The following is a 26,502-nucleotide window of genomic DNA, read 5'->3' as shown; positions in this document are numbered from 1 at the left end:
ACCCATATTTCATGTGCTGCTCATACGGCTGCCTCTAGGGGGGCATCGCGGCACCCTCCTGAAGGCTGCACCCCCCTTTATCGCTGGATGTGATCCCAGTTTTATAGTCACTACATCTGTCCTGTGGATTCTGCTCATTTCCAGCCAAGAACCTACATGGGGCATCAGCAGAAAATTTTACAGGTGGGGGGGGCATGGGAGGAAGGCACTAGGGGAGTATATGGTGCAGAGTCCAGATGGTAAGATGAGGCTTCACAGAGGATGGTGGGGGTTCATGGTTCAGATGGGAGGATGATGGTGGGGGGGGGGTTCATGGTTCAGATGGGAGGATGGTGGTGGGGGCCCAGATGGGGGGATGATGGTGGGGGGTTCATGGTTCAGATGGGAGAATGATGGTGGGGGCCCAGATGGGAGGATGATGGTGGGGGGGGGGGTTCATGGTCCAGATGGGAGGATGGTGGTGGGGGTCCAGATGGGAGGATGATGATGGTGGGGGTTCAGATGGGAGGATGATGGTGGGGGGGGGGGTTCATGGTTCAGATGGGAGGATGGTGGTGGGGGTCCAGATGGGAGAGTGATGGTGGGGGTTCACATGGGAGGATGATGGTGGGGGGGGTTCATGGTTCAGATGGGATGAGGATGATGGTGTGGGGGGTTCAGATGGGGGGAGGAGGAGGAGGATGGTGGTGGGGGGGGTTCATGGAACAGATATGAAGATGTGGGGGGGGGGGCACTGTGGAGGCTGCAGCGAGGACGGTTGGGAGGTGCAGAGATGTAAGGATGAGGCTGGATAGAGGTAATAATTGAGGGATCGCCATGGTAATGATCGTTACGGCTTTGTGAATTGATCCCGCGCTGTGGTTGGGGGAGGACTTGATTGCCAGGAATGTAATCTGCTGGCAGTATGGACACTTCGTCATCTGGGAACCTCCTGGGCGGAGCCATTTGATTTATTGTCAGAGGCTGGAGCCTCTGTGAGGTGACAGAGAGCAGAATTCACAGGCCAAGACCCATCTGGACAACGAGCGCCCTCCCTGCCTGGGGGGGGGGGGTCCTCTGCTTTAGTAAATACAACTAACAGTGTAAGTGTTACACATCTGGTGCTCTGAGATTCCCGGCTCCCTCCCGGCATATGCCCTGCCTGCCCCAGCCTGGGGGCCCATATCTGACAGACTGTACACCATGATCCGCTAGGCGGGTTCAGCTCTGGCACCCCCCCCCCCCCCCCCGATATTAGTGCCAAGCTATGTGACCAGATCCCAGGCGGGGGCAGTGTTTACAGCACACTGAGCCGTGTGTGGTGGGGCACCGCGGGGGCAGGCTGTGACTGAAAATAAATGTTTACATACTTGTACAGAAGGACCGCCTCTGTGTTTTTTTTTCCCCTCATACATGTTCTCTTTTACATTCACATGTTGCGGCCAATCGTCAGCACAGCGTAGGTACTCGCCCTATTGGGATCCACCTCCTGAGCATTTCTGTGTTTTTTTTTTTTTTAACCGCAACAAGCTTTATTGGTACTAGGACAGGTCATTTAAACCGGACCTGTTTCACCCACAATGGGGTAGATTCACGTAGCTGCGCTATAGCTTACGGCGGCGCAGCGTATCGTATTTACGCTACGCCACCGTAACTTACAGGAGTTTGTGCAGTATTCACAAAGCACTTGCTCCGTAAGTCGCGGCGGCGTAGCGTAAAAGGGGCCGGCGTAAGCACGCGTAATTCAAATGTGGAAGGGGGTTGTGTTTTATGTAAATTTATGCGCCGTCCGTGTACATATCCCAGTGTGCATTGCTTCCAAGTACGGCGCAACGACGTATTGGTTTTGACGTGAACCTAAATTACGTCCAGCCCTATAGGCAAACGACGTAAAAAATTCAAATTTCGAAGCGGGAACGACGGCCATACTTAACATTGGCTGCGCCTCCTAATGGCAGGAGCAACGTTACGCCGAAAAAGCCTTAACGCAAACGACGTAAAAAACGAACGCCGGGTGCATGTACGTTTGTGAATCGGCGTATCTAGGCAATTGGCATATTCTACGCCGACAACTACGGGAGCGCCACCTAGCGGCCAGCGTGAGAATGCACCCCAAGATACGACGGTGTAAGAGACTTATGCCATTCGTATCTTAGGCTAAAGTCGGCGTATCGAGCTTTCTGAATACAGAAAGTAGATACGCCGGCGCAGCTTAGCAATTACGCGGCGTATCTATGGATATGCCGGCGTAATTGCTCTCTGAATCTACCCCAATATGGGTTAATAGACCAACGTCAAAGGCATATGGTGGTGAGAGACACAGCCGAGCGACCTGTTCTAGTGCCAATAAAGCTTGTTATGGTTTAAAAAAAAAAAAAAAAAAAAAAAGTGTGCGGCTGGAATTTTCACAGATTGGAACTCCGGACCAAGGATTTGTCTTGGCTGAGATCTGCTGTGTGTGCGTCTGTTCAACCGTTTCATAGCAGAGTACGCCTTCCATCTTCCTCCGACAGCATTCTAAAAAGAGGATGTGCGGCCTCCTCAGGGGAGGAGTTTATCCTCGAGGGCGGCACCTGCAAACGATAACCGTGTCATAGAACTTTCATTTATAGGCTTGTAATAAAATCGCGGAGGCGGGCAGGACAAGGAAAAGCGACCTCCCCCACCGTCTGTGTCCGCAACTTCCCAGACCTTTCCGGGGGGGTGTCCGCCATTATCCGTGGTACCACATTTGTAACCAGAACATTCTACCAGCATTTTTCAATATTTTACATTTTTCCCGTAAAAATTAAGCTGAACAACAGAGATGGGCATTTTAATAATACTGGGCGGGGGCGAGGTGCCACATTTTTGTGTTTGTTGAGCGAATCAATTGCCGGATCAGGCAAGGTGGCGCAAGTCCTCGCCCTTTAGGCGCCACTCCCAGCTCACAGTAATGACTAATGGAAAAACGAGGCATGCTGGGTAGAGGAGGGGATTATTATATGGAGGCTGGCTCACAGCTTTTCTGCCAGTGTCAGAACCTCCAGTAGGTGGCGGTATAACCTGACTGTTTTTGAATTTCGGTGTCCCTTAGTGGACGATTCCCGCCCCTTCGGTGGCACTCCAAGCTCACAGGAGTAGTGGCCAATGGGGGGGTGGGTGGGAAAAAGAGGCATGCTGGGTAGAGAAGAAGACTGTTAAAGGAGGTTGCCTTACAACTCTTATGCCAGTGTCCCAACCTCCAGTAGGTGGCAGTATAACCCAAATGTTTTTGAATTCCGGTGTCCCTCAGTGGATGATTCCCGTCATTACTCGTGTGAACTAGGAGTGCCGTCTTATGGAAAAACGAGGCATGCTGGGTAGAGGAGGGAATTGTTATATGGAGGCTGGCTTACAACTTTTCTGCCAGTGTCCCAACCTCCAGTAGGTGGCGGTATAACCTGACTGATTTTGAATTTCGGTGTCCCTGGCTCACAACATTTTTGCCAGTGTCTCAATCACCAGTAGGTGGCGGTATAACCCAACGAGAGAGAGGGAGAGAGAGGTTTCGGAATTCCGGTGTCCCTCAGTGGATGGTTCTTATCACTTAGTCGTTACTCCTGGAGGGGATTATTATATGGAGGCTGGCTTACAACTTATACTGCCACCTGCTGGAGGTTGGGACATTGGCAGAAAACCCAACTGTTTCTGAATTCCAGTGTCCCTCAGTGGACGATTCCTATCACTTAGGCGGCGTTGGAGGCTAGCTCGCAACTTTTCTGCCAGCGTCCCATCCTCCAGTAGGTGGCGGTATAACCTGACTGTTTCTGAATTCAGGGGTCCCTCAGTGGAAGATTCCCATCATTTAGGTGGCACTCCAAGCTCACAGGAGTAGTGACCAATGGGGGGGGGGGGGGGGGGGGGGAACGAGGCATGCTGGGTAGAGAAGAAGACTGTTAAAAGGAGGTTGCCTTACAACTCTTATGCCAGTGTCCCAACCTCCAGTGGGTGGCAGTATAACCCAAATGTTTTTGCATTCCGGTGTCCCTCAGTGGATGATTTCCATCACTTGGTCATTACTCCTGGGAGCCCCCTTATGGGAATAACGAGGCATGCTGGTTAGAGGAGGGGATTGTGCTATTGAGGCTGGCTTACAACTTTTCTGCCAGTGTCCCAACCTCCCACTAGTTGGCAGTATAACCTGACTGATTTTGAATTCCGGTGTCCCTCAGTGGATGATTCCCGTCACTTAGTCGATACTCGTGTGAACTAAGAGTGCCGTCTTATGGGAAAACGAGGCACGCTGGGTAGAGGAGGGGATTATTATACGGAGGCTGGCTTACAACTTTTCTGCCAGTGTCTCAATCGCCAGTAGGTGGCGGTATACCCCGACTTCCTTCCACCTACTGGAGGTTAGAAGACTGGCTGAAAACCCGACTGTTTTGGAATTCCGGTGTCCCTCAGTGGACGATTCCTATCATCTTGGAGGCTGGCTCACAACTTTTCTGCCAGTGTCCCAACCTCCAGTAGGTGGCGGTATAACCCAACTGTTTCTGAATACCAGTGGACCATTCCTATCACTAGGGTGCCATTGTAGGCTAGCTCACAACTTTTCTGCCAGTGTCCCAACCTCCAGTAGGTGGCGATATAACCTGACTGATTTTGAATTTTGGTGTCCCTTAGTGGACGATTCCCGCCCCCTTAGGTGGCACTCCAAGCTCACAGGAGTAGTGACCAATGGGGGGGAAACGAGGCATGCTGGGTAGAGAAGAAGACTGTTAAAGAGGTTGCCTTACAACTTTTCTGCCAGTGTCCCAACCTCCAGTAGGTGGCAGTATAACCCAAATGTTTCTGAATTCCGGTGTCCCTCATTGGACGATTCCCGTCATTTGGTGGCACTCCCAGCTCACAGGCGTAATGACTAATAGGATATTAAGCTGGTAGCCATTCTTCATCGCCCATCATCTGAGTAATTCCTCCTCAGACCAGATCACCCATTGAGGACTCGGTGACTCGGAATATTAGAGCGGGGGCGGGCAATGCGGGGGCGGTGCTACGAGGTCATTGTAGGCTGAACACAGGAAGTCTCGTCATCACATTATTATAAAATGAGATCCGACACCTCGATAAATCATCTTCAATATTTAATCATTGGATAAATAAAAATACCAGAGAAAATACAGTCCGATCTTCTGTACACCCAACACCGTCCTCCACACCTACAGCCAACAGCGCCCCCTAAACGGTCACCTGACCCCACACCTAACATCGCCCCCTAGATCGGTCACCTGACCCCACACCTACAGCCAACATTGCCCCCTATACACCAGTACATGACCCCACACCTACAGCCAACATTGCCCCCTATACACCGGTCACCTGACCCCACACCTACAGCCAACAGCGCCCCCTAAACGGTCACCTGACCCTACAGCCAACATCGCCCCCTAGACCAGTCACCTGACCCCACACCTACAGCCAACATCGCCCCCTATACACCGATCACCTGACCCCACACCTACAGCGCCCCCTAAACCGGTCACCTGACCCTACAGCCAACTTCGCCCCCTAGACCGATCACCTGACCCCACACCTACAGCCAACATCGCCCCCTAGACCGGTCACCTGACCCCACACCTACAGCCAACATCGCCCCCGAGACCGGTCACCTGACCCCACACCTACAGCGCCCCCTAGACCGGTCACCTGACCCCACACCTACAGCCAACATCGCCCCCTATACACCGGTCACCTGACCCCACACCTACAGCCAACATCGCCCCCTAGACCGGTCACCTGACCTCACACCTACAGCCAACATCGCCCCCTAGACCGGTCACCTGACCCCACACCTACAGCCAACATCGCCCCCTCTACCGGTCACCTGACCCTACAGCCAACATCGCCCCCTAGACCGATCACCTGACCCCACACCTACAGCCAACATCGCCCCCTAGACCGGTCACCTGACCCCACACCTACAGCCAACATCGCCCCCTAGACCGGTCACCTGACCCCACACCTACAGCCAACATCGCCCCCTAGACCGGTCACCTGACCCCACACCTACAGCCAACATCGCCCCCTAGACCGGTCACCTGACCCCGCACCTACAGCCAACATCGCTCCCCTCTACCGGTCACCTGACCCCACACCTACAGCCAACATCGCCCCCTCTACCGGTCACCTGACCCCAGTAGGTGGCGGTATAACCCAACTGTTTCTGAATACCAGTGGACCATTCCTATCACTAGGGTGCCATTGTAGGCTAGCTCACAACTTTTCTGCCAGTGTCCCAACCTCCAGTAGGTGGCGATATAACCTGACTGATTTTGAATTTTGGTGTCCCTTAGTGGACGATTCCCGCCCCCTTAGGTGGCACTCCAAGCTCACAGGAGTAGTGACCAATGGGGGGGAAACGAGGCATGCTGGGTAGAGAAGAAGACTGTTAAAGAGGTTGCCTTACAACTTTTCTGCCAGTGTCCCAACCTCCAGTAGGTGGCAGTATAACCCAAATGTTTCTGAATTCCGGTGTCCCTCATTGGACGATTCCCGTCATTTGGTGGCACTCCCAGCTCACAGGCGTAATGACTAATAGGATATTAAGCTGGTAGCCATTCTTCATCGCCCATCATCTGAGTAATTCCTCCTCAGACCAGATCACCCATTGAGGACTCGGTGACTCGGAATATTAGAGCGGGGGCGGGCAATGCGGGGGCGGTGCTACGAGGTCATTGTAGGCTGAACACAGGAAGTCTCGTCATCACATTATTATAAAATGAGATCCGACACCTCGATAAATCATCTTCAATATTTAATCATTGGATAAATAAAAATACCAGAGAAAATACAGTCCGATCTTCTGTACACCCAACACCGTCCTCCACACCTACAGCCAACAGCGCCCCCTAAACGGTCACCTGACCCCACACCTAACATCGCCCCCTAGATCGGTCACCTGACCCCACACCTACAGCCAACATTGCCCCCTATACACCAGTACATGACCCCACACCTACAGCCAACATTGCCCCCTATACACCGGTCACCTGACCCCACACCTACAGCCAACAGCGCCCCCTAAACGGTCACCTGACCCTACAGCCAACATCGCCCCCTAGACCAGTCACCTGACCCCACACCTACAGCCAACATCGCCCCCTATACACCGATCACCTGACCCCACACCTACAGCGCCCCCTAAACCGGTCACCTGACCCTACAGCCAACTTCGCCCCCTAGACCGATCACCTGACCCCACACCTACAGCCAACATCGCCCCCTAGACCGGTCACCTGACCCCACACCTACAGCCAACATCGCCCCCGAGACCGGTCACCTGACCCCACACCTACAGCGCCCCCTAGACCGGTCACCTGACCCCACACCTACAGCCAACATCGCCCCCTATACACCGGTCACCTGACCCCACACCTACAGCCAACATCGCCCCCTAGACCGGTCACCTGACCTCACACCTACAGCCAACATCGCCCCCTAGACCGGTCACCTGACCCCACACCTACAGCCAACATCGCCCCCTCTACCGGTCACCTGACCCTACAGCCAACATCGCCCCCTAGACCGATCACCTGACCCCACACCTACAGCCAACATCGCCCCCTAGACCGGTCACCTGACCCCACACCTACAGCCAACATCGCCCCCTAGACCGGTCACCTGACCCCGCACCTACAGCCAACATCGCTCCCCTCTACCGGTCACCTGACCCCACACCTACAGCCAACATCGCCCCCTCTACCGGTCACCTGACCCCACACCTACAGCCAACATCGCCCCCTAGACCAGTCACCTGACCCCACACCTACAGCCAACATCGCCCCCTAGACCGGTCACCTGACCCTACAGCCAACATCGCCCCCTAGACCGGTCACCTGACCCCACACCTACAGCCAACATCGCCCCCTAGACCGGTCACCTGACCTCACATCTACAGCCAACATCGCCCCCTAGACCAGTCACCTGACCCCACACCTACAGCCAACAGCGCCCCCTAAACGGTCACCTGACCCTACAGCCAACATCGCCCCCTAGACCAGTCACCTGACCCCACACCTACAGCCAACATCGCCCCCTATACACCGATCACCTGACCCCACACCTACAGCGCCCCCTAAACCGGTCACCTGACCCTACAGCCAACTTCGCCCCCTATACCGGTCACCTGACCCCACACCTACAGCCAACATCGCCCCCTAGACCGGTAACCTGACCCCACACCTACAGCCAACATCGCCCCCGAGACCGGTCACCTGACCCCACACCTACAGCGCCCCCTAGACCGGTCACCTGACCCCACACCTACAGCCAACATCGCCCCCTATACACCGGTCACCTGACCCCACACCTACAGCCAACATCGCCCCCTAGACCGGTCACCTGACCTCACACCTACAGCCAACATCGCCCCCTAGACCGGTCACCTGACCCCACACCTACAGCCAACATCGCCCCCTCTACCGGTCACCTGACCCTACAGCCAACATCGCCCCCTAGACCGGTCACCTGACCCTACAGCCAACATCGCCCCCTAGACCGATCACCTGACCCCACACCTACAGCCAACATCGCCCCCTAGACCGGTCACCTGACCCCACACCTACAGCCAACATCGCCCCCTAGACCGGTCACCTGACCCCACACCTACAGCCAACATCGCCCCCTAGACCGGTCACCTGACCCCGCACCTACAGCCAACATCGCTCCCCTCTACCGGTCACCTGACCCCACACCTACAGCCAACATCGCCCCCTCTACCGGTCACCTGACCCCACACCTACAGCCAACATCGCCCCCTAGACCAGTCACCTGACCCCACACTTACAGCCAACATCGCCCCCTAGACCGGTCACCTGACCCTACAGCCAACATCGCCCCCTAGACCGGTCACCTGACCCCACACCTACAGCCAACATCGCCCCCTAGACCGGTCACCTGACCCCACATCTACAGCCAACATCGCCCCCTAGACCAGTCACCTGACCCCACACCTACAGCCAACATCGCCCCCTAGACTGGTCACCTGACCCCACACCTACAGCCAACATCGCCCCCTAGACCGGTCACCTGACCCTACAGCCAACATCGCCCCCTAGACCGGTCACCTGACCCCACACCTACAGCCAACATCGCCCCCTAGACCGGTCACCTGACCCTACAGCCAACATCGCCCCCTAGACCGGTCACCTGACCCAACACCTACAGCCAACATCGCCCCCTAGACCGGTCACCTGACCCTACAGCCAACATCGCCCCCTATACCGGTCACCTGACCCCACACCTACAGCCAACATCGCCCCCTAGACCGGTCACCTGACCCCACACCTACAGCCAACATCGCCCCCTAGACTGGTCACCTGACCCCACACCTACAGCCAACATCGCCCCCTAGACCGGTCACCTGACCCCACACCTACAGCCAGCATCGCCTCCTCTACCGGTCACCTGACCCCACACCTACAGCCAACATCGCCCCCTAGACCGGTCACCTGACCCCACACCTACAGCCAACATCGCCCCCTAGACCGGTCACCTGACCCCACACCTACAGCCAACATCGCCCCCTAGACCGGTCACCTGACCCAACACCTACAGCCAACATCGCCCCCTAGACCGGTCACCTGACCCTACAGCCAACATCGCCCCCTATACCGGTCACCTGACCCCACATCTACAGCCAACATCGCCCCCTAGACCGGTCACCTGACCCCACACCTACAGCCAACATCGCCCCCTAGACCGGTCACCTGACCCCACACCTGATGGTAGTCACAAAGGCCAGTTTAACTCATTTCCAGCAGATTTTAATCATAGAAAACGATCACATCGAGGTGACCCACCACCAATCGATCGTATTGGATCTGACCATCGATGGTCTTGGCTTGCTCTATCGGGATTGAATTTTATGGTTTTGCCCAGTGAAGCCGGCATCATGGTTCACCAGAAACAAATGTCACCACGGAATTGCCGGACGCCTCTCACCCCGGTGGCGGCACTGGTTGCTGGTCAACCGATGATCCGTATGGCCAACTCCGATTTATTAATACTCAACAGAAGCTGATCGATCTTCATGTAGATCCCCTTCAATCCCAGGAATCAGGACCGTCCACCTCTCCTGGGATCGATCCACGTAAAGAGCAGGATTATATTTCATACGTGGCCTGGTGGTGGTGACACAATGTTAAGGCAATGGATACTGCAATAGGGCCAATCAAAAAAGAAGGTTATCATCTAGTGCATGTCCTAATGGTGCCTGCTGTCTGATTGGTCAGCGCACAGTCTGGATGCAGAAAGGTTTGTGGTTGGAGGATTTACACCTCCGTGTATAGAAGACGCATCTCCCAATGTGACCGAGACCGTCACACCCTATAAAGTCTCCCGCTTGTCCTGTAGGGACATGGACTGACACCGCACGCGTGTCGTCACTTCATGCGTCCGAAGTGTGATGCCAAAAATGTCTTCATGATATCTGTTCTGGTCCTGCGGGGGAAATACAGAAAGAGGGTCAAGCTGAATTCAGTGCAAACACCCCATCCAATCATATGATCCCATATCTGATCCTCAATCTTACCCGACTCATCCATTCCCCACCTGACTGTTTATCCGTTTCCCCACTTCATCCCACCACCCTCCCATCCATTCCCCCACCTGATCCCACCCTCCCTCCCATCCATTCCCCCACCTCGTCCCACCTGCCCTCCCATCCATCTGATTCCATCCATTCCCCCACCTGAATCCACCCTCCCTCCCATCCATTCCCCACCTCGTCCTATCCATTCCCCACTTCATCCCACCTGCCCTCCCATCCATCCCCCACCTCGTCCCATCCATTCCCCACCTGATCCCATCCGCCCTCCTATCCATTCCCCCACCTCGTCCCATCTGCCCTCCCATCCATCTGATTCCATCCATTCCCCCACCTGAATCCACCCGCCCTCCCATCCATTCCCTCACCTCATTCCAACCGCCCTCCCATGCATCTGATTCCATCCATTCCCCCACCCGATCCCATCCGCCCTCCCATTCATTCCCTCACCTCATTCCAACCGCCCTCCCATGCATCTGATTCCATCCATTCCCTCACCTCATTCCAACCGCCCTCCCATCCATCTGATTCCATCCATTCCCCCACCTGATCCCACCTGCCTTTCTATCCATTCCTCCATCTGATTTCATCCATTCCCTTACCTGGTCCCATCCGCCCTCCCATCCATCCCCCACCTCGTCCCATCCATTCCCCACCTCGTCCCACCTGCCCTCCTATCCATCTGATTGCATCCATTCCCCCATCTAATCCCATCCGCCCTCCCATCCATCCCCCACCTCGTCCCATCCATTCCCTCACCTCGTCCCACCTGAATCCACCCGCCCTCCCATCCATTCCCCACCTCATCCCACCGCCCTCTCGTCCATTCCCCCACCTGATCCTACCTGCCCTCCCATCAATTCCCCACTTCATCCCACCTGCCCTCCCATCCATTCCCCACCTCATCCCACCTACCCTCCCATCCATTCCCCACCTCATCCCACCTACCCTCCCATCCATTCCCCACTTCATCCCACCTGCCCTCCCATCCATTCCCCACCTGATCCTACCTGCCCTCCCATCCATTCCCCACCTCATCCCACCTACCCTCCCATCCATTCCCCACTTCATCTCACCTGCCCTCCCATCCATTCCCCACCTGATTCCATCTATTCCCCTATCCATACTTCCATCTGATTCCTATCCATTCTCCACCTCGTCCCATCCATTCCCCACCTGATCCAACCTGCCCTCCCATCCATTCCCCACCTGATCCAACCTGCCCTCCCATCCATTTCCCACCTCATCACACCTACCCTCCCTTCTATCCTTGCTCTACCTGATCCCACCAACAAGTTTCTACACCATCTAATCTCCCCCTCCCATCTGACCTTATCAGCAGCTTAACTCGTCTTCCTGATCCCACCATCTGCCCTGATCATCTGACCCCACCAGCTGTATCCTTCACCCAACCTCTATACCTGACCCTCATTGATTCCTCTGTCCAATCTCTGCTATCCAGTCCCCACTGGGTGTCAACAGCTGATCCTTCAGCCAACTCATCAGCCGTCCCTGAAATCCAATCCCCCATCCGACCCAAAATATACTTCTCCATCCAATGCAGCCATCTATCTGCACCAAGTACCTACCCGATCGTACATCTGCTCTTCATTTAACTCTTATCTGATCCCATATTCAGGACTGACTCGACCCATCTCCTTTTCCATCTACCACCGCCATCTTTTTTTTTTGTATCAAATACAGCCAGCTTCCTTATGGTGGGACCTGAAACTCTACATACCCTCACGGTGATACCTGGAAGATTACATTCCCTCGCCCTCTGACCCCCAGCACTCCTATGGTGAGCCCTGAAAATCTACATCCTCCACACCCCCAGGACTTCTACAGCAATACCTGGAAATCTACATACCCCCCCCCCCCCTACAGCAATACCTGGAAATCTACATACCCCCCTCCCCCCCCCACAGCAATACCTGGAAATCTACATACCCCCCCCCCCTACAGCATACCCCCCCCCCACAGCAATACCTGGAAATCTACATGCCTCTGGTGAGATCTGAAGCTCTACATACCCTACAGTGATACCAGGAGTCTACATGCTCCTCAGCACTCTCAAGGACATGGAAATCTACATACCCCCCCCCCCCCCCCCCCACAGCAATACCTGGAAATCTACATACCCCCCCCCCCCCCCCCCCTACAGCAATACCTGGAAATCTACATGCCTCTGGCTGAAACTCCACATACTCCAAGCTCCTCGATGGTCTGGTACTTTATATACCCCCAACCTCTCCTTTGGTGAGACCCGAACTCTATATACCCCCAGCTCCCATATGGTGTAGCCAGAGGCGTAGCTTGAAGCTTGTGGGCCCCCGATGCAAAAGTTGACCTGACCCCTGGGCTGTTCTCACCCTGTGCTCCTCTCCATTCAGGAAATGGCATACAGCCTGTCCCCAGCCAATGAGAACGGAGGGGTGTGGACCGTGGAAGGCAAAGTAGAAGCCCAGTACTGAAGCGTGGCTGTGGGGCCCTTGGGCAGATCAGAGCTGGACTTTGTGGAGCATATGATAATGGCACTAGGGGTGGGGTTGCGATTGTGACCCTGCAACCCCATGGGTGTAGCCTGCAAATCTTCATGATTCCTGCCCCCCCATGCATGATGACACCTTAACTCCTCATACCGCCAGCATTTCTAAGGCTAGTCTACATAATGGCAGCTCCTCTAGGGCAAGGCCTGGAACACTACATACCCCCTCCCCCCATTTTGGTGAGTCCCAATACTGTACATGCCCACATCTCCACACTCCAAGCTCCTCTATGGTAAGGCCTAAAACTCTTCATATCCCCGGCCCTCCGTATGGTGAAACTCTACTTACCCTCAGCTCCCCTATGATAAGGCCAGGTACCCTACATACCCCCAGCTCTCCTATGGTTAAGGCCTAAAACTCTTCATATCCTCGGCCCTCCGTATGGTGAAACTCTACGTACCCTCAGCTCCCCTATGAAGTCTCCGGCCTCGATGATACTCATGTCCCCCTGAGACACCAGGATGAGCTGGACGGTCTGTAGGACGTCGGTTGCCATGGTGACATCTCCGCAAATGTACATATGTCCGTTCTTGTTTCGCAGCACATCATGTACCTGATTGGCCAGCTGTGTCCGCAGGATGTCCTGTACATAGGTCTGGAAGAGATGGGAGAGCATCAGGGACTGATTGGTGGGATGTCCGCCTGCCCTCGCGTTGTAAAGCGCTGAGCAAACTGATGGCGCTCTATAAATCCTGAATAATAATAATAATGTAATTTTCTCACATTCCCTATTCCACAACATTCATCTTTCGCTGAGTCCTCCCCGATCTACCAAATATTACCATGGGGAAGATTGGGAATCGTCAGTAAAGTGGAAATCCGGCCAAAACGTATGTTATCCTTGGAAGGAGGTTCGAGTCGCGTCGGGTTTTTGTTGTGTCTGTAGACCTGCTAGAGATTTCCTCCCAATTCCTGACCTCTCCGTTCACCATGAACCCGTTCCTGCCCCGTTCACCACAACACCAACCCTTTCCTGCCCCATCCACCACGACACCAACCCTTTCCTGCCCCGTTCACCACGACACAGACCCTTTCCTGCCCCGTTCACCACGACACAACCCGTTCCTGCTCCGTTCACCACGACACCAACCCTTTCCTGCCTCTTGCCCCGTTCACCACTGTAACGGACCTATGAACTTTTCTGCCTACAGAGGACTGCATGACTTGTTACTGAGCTCAAAGAGTTAATTGTAGAGGGACTTTTTCACTGCTAAATGCTAATTGACGGTCTGTTGTGTATTACCAGTTAACAGCCTCAGTTATACAGGTGTATGCTAACGTGATGATCTGTGAGTATATATTGTTCTAAAGGTTAATTGAATTCTATTAAGAAAGGAATGTGCCCGGCCAGGTCATGTTAAGTGGATCTCGGTGCCGGAACGTCTAGAGACTGATTGATTCAAGGAGATGTCATTATTTCAAAGTATCTGTGTGAAGGGGGGGCGGAGATTGTCATTGTTCCTGTCACAGTTGTAAGCACATATAAGCTAAGGGAAATGTCCCATTAAAACAGTCTTGTTTGACCCTTCAACACACAGCCTCGTCTCGTTCTTGATGGGGGACCCTCTCTCTCTCTGGATCTTGGGGATGGAATGATACCGGTTTTACTTGCATATCGCACTTTGCCAGGGAAAAGGACGTCTCCAACGGCTGATACCCTCTCACTAGCCCGGGTAGCCGTTACAACCACGACACAAACCCTTTCCTGCCCCGTTCACCACGACACCAACCCTTTCCTGCCCCGTTCACCATGACACCAACCCTTTCCTGCCTCTTGCCCCGTTCACCACGACACAAACCCTTTCCTGCCCCGTTCACCACGACACAAACCCTTTCCTGCCCCGTCCACCTCGACACCAACCCTTTCCTGCCCCGTTCACCACGACACAAACCCTTTCCTGCCCGTCCACCTCGACACAAACCCTTTCCCGCCCCGTTCACCACGACACAAATCCTTTCCTGCCCCGTTCACCACGACACCAACCCTTTCCTGCCCCGTTCACCACGACACAAACCCTTTCCTGCCCCCTGCCCCGTTCACCACGACACAAACCCTTTCCTGCCCCGTTCACCACGACACAAACCCTTTCCTGCCCCATTCACCACGACACCAACCCTTTCCTGCCCCGTTCACCACGACACAAACCCTTTCCTGCCCTGTTCACCACGACACAAACCCTTTCCTGCCCCATTCACCACGACACAAACCCTTTCCTGCCCCGTTCACCACGACACCAACCCTTTCCTGCCCCGTTCACCACGACACAAACCCTTTCCTGCCCCGTCCACCACGACACCAACCCTTTCCTGCCCCGTTCACGACACAAACCCTTTCCTGCCCCGTTCACCACGACACAAACCCTTTCCTGCCCCATTCACCACGAGACAAACCCTTTCCTGCCCCGTTCACCACGACACAAACCCTTTCCTGCCCCGTTCACCACGACACAAACCCTTTCCTGCCCCGTTCACCACGACACAAACCCTTTCCTGCCCCGTTCACCACGACACAAATGCTTTCCTGCCCCGTTCACCACGACACAAACCCTTTCCTGCCCCGTTCACCACGACACAAACCTTTTCCTGCCCCTTTCACCACGACACAAACCCTTTCCTGCCCCGTTCACCACGACACAAACCCTTTCCTGCCCCGTTCACCACGACACAAACCCTTTCCTGCCCCGTCCACCACAACACCAACCCTTTCCTGCCCCGTTCACCATGACACAAACCCTTTCCTGCCCCTTTCACCACGACACAAACCCTTTCCTGCCCCGTTCACCTCGACACAAACCCTTTCCTGCCTCGTTCACCACAACACCAACCCTTTCCTGCCCCTTTCACCATGACACAAACCCTTTCCTGCCCTGTTCACCATGACACAAACCCTTACCTGCCCCGTTCACCACGACACAAACCCTTTCCTGCCCCGTTCACCACGACACCAACCCTTTCCTGCCCCGTTCACCACGACACAAACCCTTTGCTGCCCCGTCCACCACGACACAAACCCTTTCCTGCCCCGTTCACCACGACACAAACCCTTTCCTGCCCCGTTCACCACGACACAAACCCTTTCCTGCCTCCTGCCCCGTTCACCACAACACAAACCCTTTCCTGCCCCGTTCACCGCGACACAAACCCTTTCCTGCCCCGTTCACCACGACACAAACCCTTTCCTGCCCCGTTCACCACGACACCAACCCTTTCCTGCCCCGTTCACCACGACACCAACCCTTTCCTGCCTCTTGCCCCGTTCACCACGACACAAACCCTTTCCTGCCCCGTTCACCACGACACAAACCCTTTCCTGCCCCGTTCACCACGAGACAAACCCTTTCCTGCCCCGTTCACCATGACACAAACCCTTTCCTGCCCCGTTCACCACGACACAAACCCTTTCCTGCCCCGTTCACCACGACACAAACCCTTTCCTGCCCCGTTCACCACGACACAAACCCTTTCCTGCCCCGTTCACCACGACACAAACCCTTTCCTGCCCCTTTCACCGCGACACAAACCCTTTCCTGCCCCTTTCACCGCGACACAAACCCTTTCCTGCTCCGTTCACCATGACACAAACCCTTTCCTGCCCCGTCCACCACGACACCAACCCTTTCCTGCCCCGTTCACCACGACACAAACCCTTTCCTGCCCCGTTCACCATGACAAACCCTTTCCTGCCCGTTCACCACGACACAAACCCTTTCCTGCCCCGTTCACCACGACACAAACCCTTTCCTGCCCCGTTCACCACGACACAAACCCTTTCCTGCTCCGTTCACCATGACACAAACCCTTTCCTGCCCCGTCCACCACGACACCAACCCTTTCCTGCCCCGTTCACCACGACACAAACCCTTTCCTGCCCCGTTCACCATGACACAAACCCTTTCCTGCCCCGTTCACCACGACAAAAACCCTTTCCTGCCCCGTTCACCACGACAAAAACCCTTTCCTGCCCCGTTCACCATGACACAAACCCTTTCCTGCCCCGTTCACCACGACACAAACCCTTTCCTGCCCCATTCACCACGACACAAACCCTTTCCTGCCCCGTTCACCACGACACAAACCCTTTCCTGCCCCGTTCACCACAACACCAACCCTTTCCTGCCCCGTTCACCACGACACAAACCCTTTCCTGCCTCCTGCCCCGTTCACCACAACACAAACCCTTTCCTGCCCCGTTCACCGCGACACAAACCCTTTCCTGCCCCGTTCACCACGACACCAACCCTTTCCTGCCCCGTTCACCACGACACCAACCCTTTCCTGCCTCTTGCCCCGTTCACCATGACACAAACCCTTTCCTGCCCCGTTCACCACGAGACAAACCCTTTCCTGCCCCGTTCACCACGACACAAACCCTTTCCTGCCCCGTTCACCACGAGACAAACCCTTTCCTGCCCCGTTCACCACGACACAAACCCTTTCCTGCCCCGTTCACCATGACACAAACCCTTTCCTGCCCCGTTCACCACGACACAAACCCTTTCCTGCCCCGTTCACCACGACACCAACCCTTTCCTGCCCCGTTCACCACGACACAAACCCTTTCCTGCCCCGTTCACCACGACACAAACCCTTTCCTGCCCCGTTCACCACGACACAAACCCTTTCCTGCTCCGTTCACCATGACACAAACCCTTTCCTGCCCCGTCCACCACGACACCAAACCTTTCCTGCCCCGTTCACCACGACACAAACCCTTTCCTGCCCCGTTCACCATGACAAACCCTTTCCTGCCCCGTTCACCACGACACAAACACTTTCCTGCCCCGTTCACCACGACACAAACCCTTTCCTGCCCCGTTCACCACGACACAAACCCTTTCCTGCCCCGTTCACCACAACACCAACCCTTTCCTGCCCCGTTCACCACGATACAAACCCTTTCCTGCCCCGTCCACCATGACACAAACCCTTTCCTGCCCCGTTGACCACGAGACAAACCCTTTCCTGCCCCGTTGACCACGACACAAATCCTTTCCTGCCCCGTTCACCACGACACAAACCCTTTCCTGCCCCGTCCACCATGACACAAACCCTTTCCTGCCCCGTTGACCACGACACAAACCCTTTCCTGCCCCGTTGACCACCAACCCTTTCCTGCCCCGTTCACCACAACACAAACCCTTTCCTGCCCCGTTCACCACGACACCAACCCTTTCCTGCCCCATTCACCATGACACAAACCCTTTCCTGCCCCGTTCACCACGACACAAACCCTTTCCTGCCCCGTCCACCACGACACAAACCCTTTCCTGCCCCGTTCACCACGACACAAACCCTTTCCTGCCCCGTTCACCACGACACAAACCCTTTCCTGCCCCGTTCACCACGACACCAACCCTTTCCTGCCCCGTTGACCACAAACCCTTTCCTGCCCCGTTCACCACAACACAAACCCTTTCCTGCCCCGTTCACCACGACACAAACCCTTTCCTGCCCCGTTCACCACGACACAAACCCTTTCCTGCCCCGTTCACCACGACACAAACTCTTTCCTGCCCCTTTCACCATGACACAAACCCTTTCCTGCCCCTTTCACCATGACACAAACCCTTTCCTGCCCCTTTCACCATGACACAAACCCTTTCCTGCCCCGTTCACCACGACACAAAACCTTTCCTGCCCCGTTCACCACGACACAAACCCTTTCCTGCCCCGTTCACCACGACACAAACCCTTTCCTGCCCCGTTCACCACGACACAAACCCTTTCCTGCCCCGTTCACCACGACACCAACCCTTTCCTGCCCCGTCCACCACGACACAAACCCTTTCCTGCCCCGTTCACCACGACACAACCCCTTTCCTGCCCCGTTCACCACGACACAAACCCTTTCCTGCCCCGTTCACCACGACACAAACCCTTTCCTGCCCCGTTCACCACGACACAAACTCTTTCCTGCCCCTTTCACCATGACACAAACCCTTTCCTGCCCCTTTCACCATGACACAAACCCTTTCCTGCCCCTTTCACCATGACACAAACCCTTTCCTGCCCTGTTCACCACGACACAAACCCTTTCCTGCCCCGTTCACCACGACACCAACCCTTTCCTGCCCCTTTCACCATGACACAAACCCTTTCCTGCCCCTTTCACCATGACACAAACCTTTTCCTGCCCCGTTCACCACGACACAAACCCTTTGCTGCCCCGTTCACCACGACACCAACCCTTTCCTGCCCCGTTCACCACGACACAAACCTTTTCCTGCCCCGTTCACCACGACACAAACCCTTTCCTGCCCCGTTCACCACGACACAAACCCTTTCCTGCCCCGTTCACCACGACACAAACCCTTTCCTGCCCCGTTCACCACGACACCAACCCTTTCCTGCCCCTTTCACCATGACACAAACCCTTTCCTGCCCCTTTCACCATGACACAAACCTTTTCCTGCCCCGTTCACCACGACACAAACCCTTTGCTGCCCCGTTCACCACGACACAAACCTTTTCCTGCCCCGTTCACCACGACACAAACCCTTTCCTGCCCCGTTCAACACGACACAAACCCTTTCCTGCCCCGTTCACCACGACACAAACCCTTTCCTGCCCCGTTCACCACGACACAAACCCTTTCCTGCCTCTTGCCCCGTTCATCACGACACAAACCCTTTCCTGCCCCGTTTACCACGACACACGCCCTTTCCTGCCCCGTCCACCACGACACAAACCCTTTCCTGCTCCGTTCACCACGACACCAACCCTTTCCTGCCCCGTTCACCAGGAAACAAACCCTTTCCTGCCCCGTTCACCACGACACCAACCCTTTCCTGCCCCGTTCACCACGACACAAACCCTTTCCTGCCCCGTTCACCAGGACACAAACCCTTTCCTGCCCCGTTCACCACGACACCAACCCTTTCCTGCCCCGTTCACCACGACACAAACCCTTTCCTGCCCCGTTCACCACGACACAAACCCTTTCCCGCCCCATTCACCACAACACAAACCCTTTTCTGCCCCGTTCACCACGACACCAACCCTTTCCTGCCCCGTTCACCACAACACTAACCCTTTCCTGCCTCTTGCCCCGTTCACCACGACACAAACCCTTTCCTGCCCCGTTCACCACGACACAAACCCTTTCCTGCCCCGTTCACCACGACACAAACCCTTTGCTGCCCCGTTCACCACGACACCAACCCTTTCCTGCCCCGTTCACCACGACACAAACCCTTTCCTGCCCCGTTCACCACGACACCAACCCTTTCCTGCCCCGTTCACCACGACACCAACCCTTTCCTGCCCCGTCCACCACGACACAAACCCTTTCCCACCCATTCACCACGACACAAACCCTTTCCTGCCCCGTTCACCACGACACAAACCCTTTCCTGCCTCCTGCCCTGTTCACCACGACACAAACCATTTCCTGCCCCGTTCACCACGACACAAACCCTTTCCTGCCCCGTTCACCACCAACCCTTTCCTGCCCCGTTCACCACGACACAAACCCTTTCCTGCCCCCTTCACCACGACACAAACCCTTTCCTGCCCCGTTCACCACAACACAACCCCTTTCCTGCCCCGTTCACCAATGACACAAACCCTTTCCTGCCCCGTTCACCACGACACAAACCCTTTCCTGCCCCGTTCACCACGACACAAACCCTTTCCTGCCCCGTTCACCACGACACCAACCCTTTCCTGCCCCGTTCACCACGACACAAACCCTTTCCTGCCCCGTCCACCACGACACCAACCCTTTCCTGCCCCGTTCACCACGACACAAACCCTTTCCTGCCCCGTTCACCATGACAAACCCTTTCCTGCCCCGTTCACCACGACACAAACCCTTTCCTGCCCCGTTCACCACGACACAAACCCTTTCCTGCCCCGTTCACCACGACACAAACCCTTTCCTGCCCCGTTCACCACGACACAAACCCTTTCCTGCCCCGTTCACCACGACACAAACCCTTTCCTGCCCCGTTCACCACGACACAAACCCTTTCCTGCCCCGTTCACCACGACACAAACCCTTTCCTGCCCCGTTCACCATGACAAACCCTTTCCTGCCCCGTTCACCACGACACAAACCCTTTCCTGCCCCGTTCACCACGACACAAACCCTTTCCTGCCCCGTTCACCAATGACACAAACCCTTTCCTGCCCCGTTCACCACGACACAAACCCTTTCCTGCCCCGTTCACCATGACACAAACCCTTTCCTGCCCTGTCCACCACGCCCCAACCCTTTCCTGCCCCGTTCACCATGAACCCGTTCCTGCCCCGTTCACCACGACACCAACCCTTTCCTGCCCCGTTCACCACGACACAAACCCTTTCCTGCCCCGTTCACCACAACACAAACCCTTTCCCACCCCGTTCACCACGACACCAACCCTTTCCTGCCCCGTTCACCACGACACAAACCCTTTCCTGCCCCGTTCACCACGACACAAACCCTTTCCTGCCCCGTTCACCACGACACAAACCCTTTCCTGCCCCGTTCACCACGACACAAACCCTTTCCTGCCCCGTTCACCAGGAAACAAACCCTTTCCTGCCCCGTTCACCACGACACAAACCCTTTCCTGCCCCGTTCACCATGACACAAACCCTTTCCTGCCCCGTTCACCACGACACAAACCCTTTCCTGCCCCGTTCACCGCGACACAAACCCTTTCCTGCCCCGTTCACCACCAACCCTTTCCTGCCCCGTTCACCACGACACCAACCCTTTCCTGCCCCGTTCACCACGACACTAACCCTTTCCTGCCCCCTTCACCACGACACAAACCCTTTCCTGCCCCGTTCACCACAACACAACCCCTTTCCTGCCCCGTTCACCACGACACAAACCCTTTCCTGCCCCGTTCACCACGACACAAACCCTTTCCTGCCCCGTTCACCACCACACAAACCCTTTCCTGCCCCGTTCACCACGACACAAACCCTTTCCTGCCCCGTTCACCACGACACAAACCCTTTCCTGCCCCGTTCACCACGACACAAACCCTTTCCTGCCCTGTCCACCACGCCCCAACCCTTTCCTGCCCCGTTCACCATGAACCCGTTCCTGCCCCGTTCACCACGACACCAACCCTTTCCTGCCCCGTTCACCACGACACCAACCCTTTCCTGCCCCGTTCACCACAACACAAACCCTTTCCTGCCCCGTTCACCACGACACCAACCCTTTCCTGCCCCGTTCACCATGACACAAACCCTTTCCTGCCCCGTTCACCACAACACAAACCCTTTCCTGCCCCGTTCACCACGACACAAACCCTTTCCTGCCCCGTTCACCACGACACAAACCCTTTCCTGCCCCGTTCACCACGACACCAACCCTTTCCTGCCCCGTTCACCACGACACAAACCCTTTCCTGCCCCGTTCACCACGACACAAACCCTTTCCTGCCCCGTTCACCACGACACAACCCGTTCCTGCCCCGTTCACCACGACACAAACCCTTTCCTGCCCCGTTCACCACGACACAAACCCTTTCCTGCCCCGTTCACCACGTCACAAACCCTTTCCTGCCCCGTTCACCACGACACAAACCCTTTCCTGCCCCGTTCACCACGACACAAACCCTTCCCTGCCCCGTTCACCATGACACCAACCCTTTCCTGCCCCGTTCACCACGACACAAACCCTTTCCTGCCCCGTTCACCACGACACAAACCCTTTCCTGCCCCGTTCACCACGACACAAACCCTTTCCTGTCCCGTTCACCACGACACAAACCCTTTCCTGCCCCGTTCACCACGACACAAACCCTTTCCTGCCCCATTCACCACGACACAAACCCTTTCCTGTCCCGTTCACCACCACACAAACCCTTTCCTGCCCCATTCACCACGACACCAACCCTTTCCTGCCCCGTTCACCACGACACCAACCCTTTCCCGCCCCGTTCACCACAACACAAACCCTTTCCCACCCCGTTCACCACGACACAAACCCTTTCCTGCTCCGTTCACCACGACACAAACCCTTTCCTGCCCCGATCACCACGACACCAACCCTTTCCTGCCCCGTTCACCACGACACAAACCCTTTCCTGCCCCGTTCACCACGACACCAACCCTTTCCTGCCCCGTCCACCACGACACAAACCCTTTCCTGCTCCGTTCACCACGACACAAACCCTTTCCTGCCCCGTTCACCACGACACCAACCCTTTCCTGCCCCGTCCACCATGACACCAACCCTTTCCTGCCCCGTCCACCACGACACCAACCCTTTCCTGCCCCGTCCACCACGACACCAACCCTTTCCTGCCCCGTCCACCACAACACCAACCCTTTCCTGCCCCGTCCACCACGACACCAACCCTTTCCTGCTCCGTTCACCACGACACCAACCCTTTCCTGCCCCGTCCACCACGACACAAACCCTTTCCTGCCCCGTTCACCACGGCACCAACCCTTTCCTGCCCCGTCCACCATGACACCAACCCTTTCCTGCCCCGTCCACCACGACACCAACCCTTTCCTGCTCCGTTCACCACGACACCAACCCTTTCCTGCCCCGTTCACCACGACACAAACCCTTTCCTGCCCTGTCCACCACGCCCCAACCCTTTCCTGCCCCGTTCACCATGAACCCGTTCCTGCCCCGTTCACCACGACACCAACCCTTTCCTGCCCCGTTCACCACGACACAAACCCTTTCCTGCCCCGTTCACCACGACACCAACCCTTTCCTGCCCCGTTCACCACAACACAAACCCTTTCCTGCCCCGTTCACCATGACACAAACCCTTTCCTGCCCCGTTCACCACAACACAAACCCTTTCCTGCCCCGTTCACCACGACACAAACCCTTTCCTGTCCCGTTCACCACGACACCAACCCTTTCCTGCCCCGTTCACCACGACACAAACCCTTTCCTGCCCCGTTCACCACGACACAAACCCTTTCCTGCCCCGTTCACCACGACACAACCCGTTCCTGCCCCGTTCACCACGACACAAACCCTTTCCTGCCCCGTTCACCACGACACAAACCCTTTCCTGCCCCGTTCACCACGTCACAAACCCTTTCCTGCCCCGTTCACCACGACACAAACCCTTTCCTGCCCCGTTCACCACGACACAAACCCTTTCCTGCCCCGTTCACCATGACACCAACCCTTTCCTGCCCCGTTCACCACGACACAAACCCTTTCCTGCCCCGTTCACCACGACACAAACCCTTTCCTGCCCCGTTCACCACGACACAAACCCTTTCCTGTCCCGTTCACCACGACACAAACCCTTTCCTGCCCCGTTCACCACAACACAAACCCTTTCCTGCCCCATTCACCACGACACAAACCCTTTCCTGTCCCGTTCACCACCACACAAACCCTTTCCTGCCCCATTCACCACGACACCAACCCTTTCCTGCCCCGTTCACCACGACACCAACCCTTTCCCGCCCCGTTCACCACAACACAAACCCTTTCCCACCCCGTTCACCACGACACAAACCCTTTCCTGCCCCGTTCACCACGACACAAACCCTTTCCTGCTCCGTTCACCACGACACAAACCCTTTCCTGCCCCGATCACCACGACACCAACCCTTTCCTGCCCCGTTCACCACGACACAAACCCTTTCCTGCCCCGTTCACCACGACACCAACCCTTTCCTGCCCCGTCCACCACGACACAAACCCTTTCCTGCTCCGTTCACCACGACACAAACCCTTTCCTGCCCCGTTCACCACGACACCAACCCTTTCCTGCCCCGTTCACCACGACACAAACCCTTTCCTGCCCCGTTCACCACGACACCAACCCTTTCCTGCCCCGTTCACCACGACACCAACCCTTTCCTGCCCCGTTCACCACGGCACCAACCCTTTCCTGCCCCGTCCACCACGACACCAACCCTTTCCTGCCCCGTCCACCACGACACCAACCCTTTCCTGCCCCGTCCACCACAACACCAACCCTTTCCTGCCCCGTCCACCACGACACCAACCCTTTCCTGCTCCGTTCACCACGACACCAACCCTTTCCTGCCCCGTCCACCACGACACAAACCCTTTCCTGCCCCGTTCACCACGGCACCAACCCTTTCCTGCCCCGTCCACCATGACACCAACCCTTTCCTGCCCCGTCCACCACGACACCAACCCTTTCCTGCTCCGTTCACCACGACACCAACCCTTTCCTGCCCCGTTCACCACGACACAAACCCTTTCCTGCCCCGTCCACCACGCCCCAACCCTTTCCTGCCCCGTTCACCATGAACCCGTTCCTGCCCCGTTCACCACAACACCAACCCTTTCCTGCCCCGTTCACCACGACACAAACCCTTTCCTGCCCCGTTCACCATGAACCCGTTCCTGCCCCGTTCACCACAACACCAACCCTTTCCTGCCCCGTTCACCATGAACCCGTTCCTGCCCCGTTCACCACGACACAAACCCTTTCCTGCCCCGTTCACCACGACACAAACCCTTTCCTGCCCCGTTCACCACGACACAAACCCTTTCCTGCCCCGTTCACCATGAACCCGTTCCTGCCCCGTTCACCACGACACAAACCCTTTCCTGCCCCGTTCACCACGACACCAACCCTTTCCTGCCCCGTTCACCACGACACCAACCCTTTCCCGCCCCGTTCACCACAACACAAACCCTTTCCCACCCCGTTCACCACGACACAAACCCTTTCCCACCCCGTTCACCACGACACAAACCCTTTCCTGCCCCGTTCACCACGACACCAACCCTTTCCTGCCCCGTTCACCACGACACCAACCCTTTCCTGCCCCGTTCACCACGACACCAACCCTTTCCTGCCCCGTTCACCATGACACCAACCCTTTCCTGCCCCGTCCACCACGACACCAACCCTTTCCTGCCCCGTTCACCACGACACCAACCCTTTCCTGCCCCGTTCACCACGACACCAACCCTTTCCTGCCCCGTTCACCACGACACCAACCCTTTCCTGCCCCGTCCACCACGACACAAACCCTTTCCTGCCCCGTTCACCACGACACAAACCCTTTCCTGCCCCGATCACCACGACACCAACCCTTTCCTGCCCCGTTCACCACGACACAAACCCTTTCCTGCCCCGTTCACCACGACACCAACCCTTTCCTGCCCCGTCCACCACGACACAAACCCTTTCCTGCCCCGTTCACCACGACACCAACCCTTTCCTGCCCCGTTCACCATGACACCAACCCTTTCCTGCCCCGTTCACCACGGCACAAACCCTTTCCTGCCCCGTTCACCAGGAAACAAACCCTTTCCTGCCCCGTTCACCACGACACCAACCCTTTCCTGCCCCGTTCACCATGACACCAACCCTTTCCTGCCCCGTTCATCACGACACAAACCCTTTCCTGCCCCGTTCACCACGACACAAACCCTTTCCTGCCCCGTTCACCACGACACCAACCCTTTCCTGCCCCGTCCACCACGACACCAAC

General features: G+C 56.2%; 1 protein-coding gene across 27 annotated transcripts in view; it reads right to left on the bottom strand.

Moving 5' to 3' along the window:
- Positions 1-5,069: 5,069 nt before the first annotated feature.
- NOS3 (nitric oxide synthase 3) overlaps positions 5,070-26,502 on the bottom strand; it is a 128,386-nt gene continuing 106,953 nt past the window's right edge. For 4 of the 27 annotated variants that reach the window (XM_040355413.1, XM_040355387.1, XM_040355414.1 and 1 more), the window contains 11 exons: positions 13,496-13,690; positions 9,418-10,440; positions 9,318-9,373; positions 8,263-9,229; positions 8,005-8,062; positions 7,533-7,879; positions 7,317-7,494; positions 7,071-7,235; positions 5,863-6,038; positions 5,622-5,824; positions 5,070-5,159 (listed from right to left, as the gene is read on the bottom strand). In XM_040355413.1, the coding sequence (XP_040211347.1) occupies positions 10,327-10,440; positions 13,496-13,690 (309 nt within the window). In that variant the 3' untranslated portion in view covers positions 5,070-5,159; positions 5,622-5,824; positions 5,863-6,038; ... (5 more) ...; positions 9,318-9,373; positions 9,418-10,326. Of the gene's footprint in view, positions 5,332-5,400; positions 5,566-5,621; positions 5,831-5,862; positions 6,039-6,739; positions 6,830-7,070; positions 7,236-7,316; positions 7,495-7,532; positions 7,885-8,004; positions 8,063-8,225; positions 9,230-9,317; positions 9,374-9,417; positions 10,441-13,495; positions 13,691-26,502 lie in introns of those variants that run through there. The other 23 variants (XM_040355395.1, XM_040355392.1, XM_040355402.1 and 20 more) reach the window with 23 other exon arrangements.

Source organism: Rana temporaria, chromosome 5, assembly GCF_905171775.1.
Source record: "Rana temporaria chromosome 5, aRanTem1.1, whole genome shotgun sequence".
Lineage (NCBI taxonomy): Eukaryota > Metazoa > Chordata > Amphibia > Anura > Ranidae > Rana > Rana temporaria.
The sequence above is the reverse complement of the archived record's forward strand: the minus strand, read 5'-3'. Positions and strand labels throughout refer to the sequence as shown.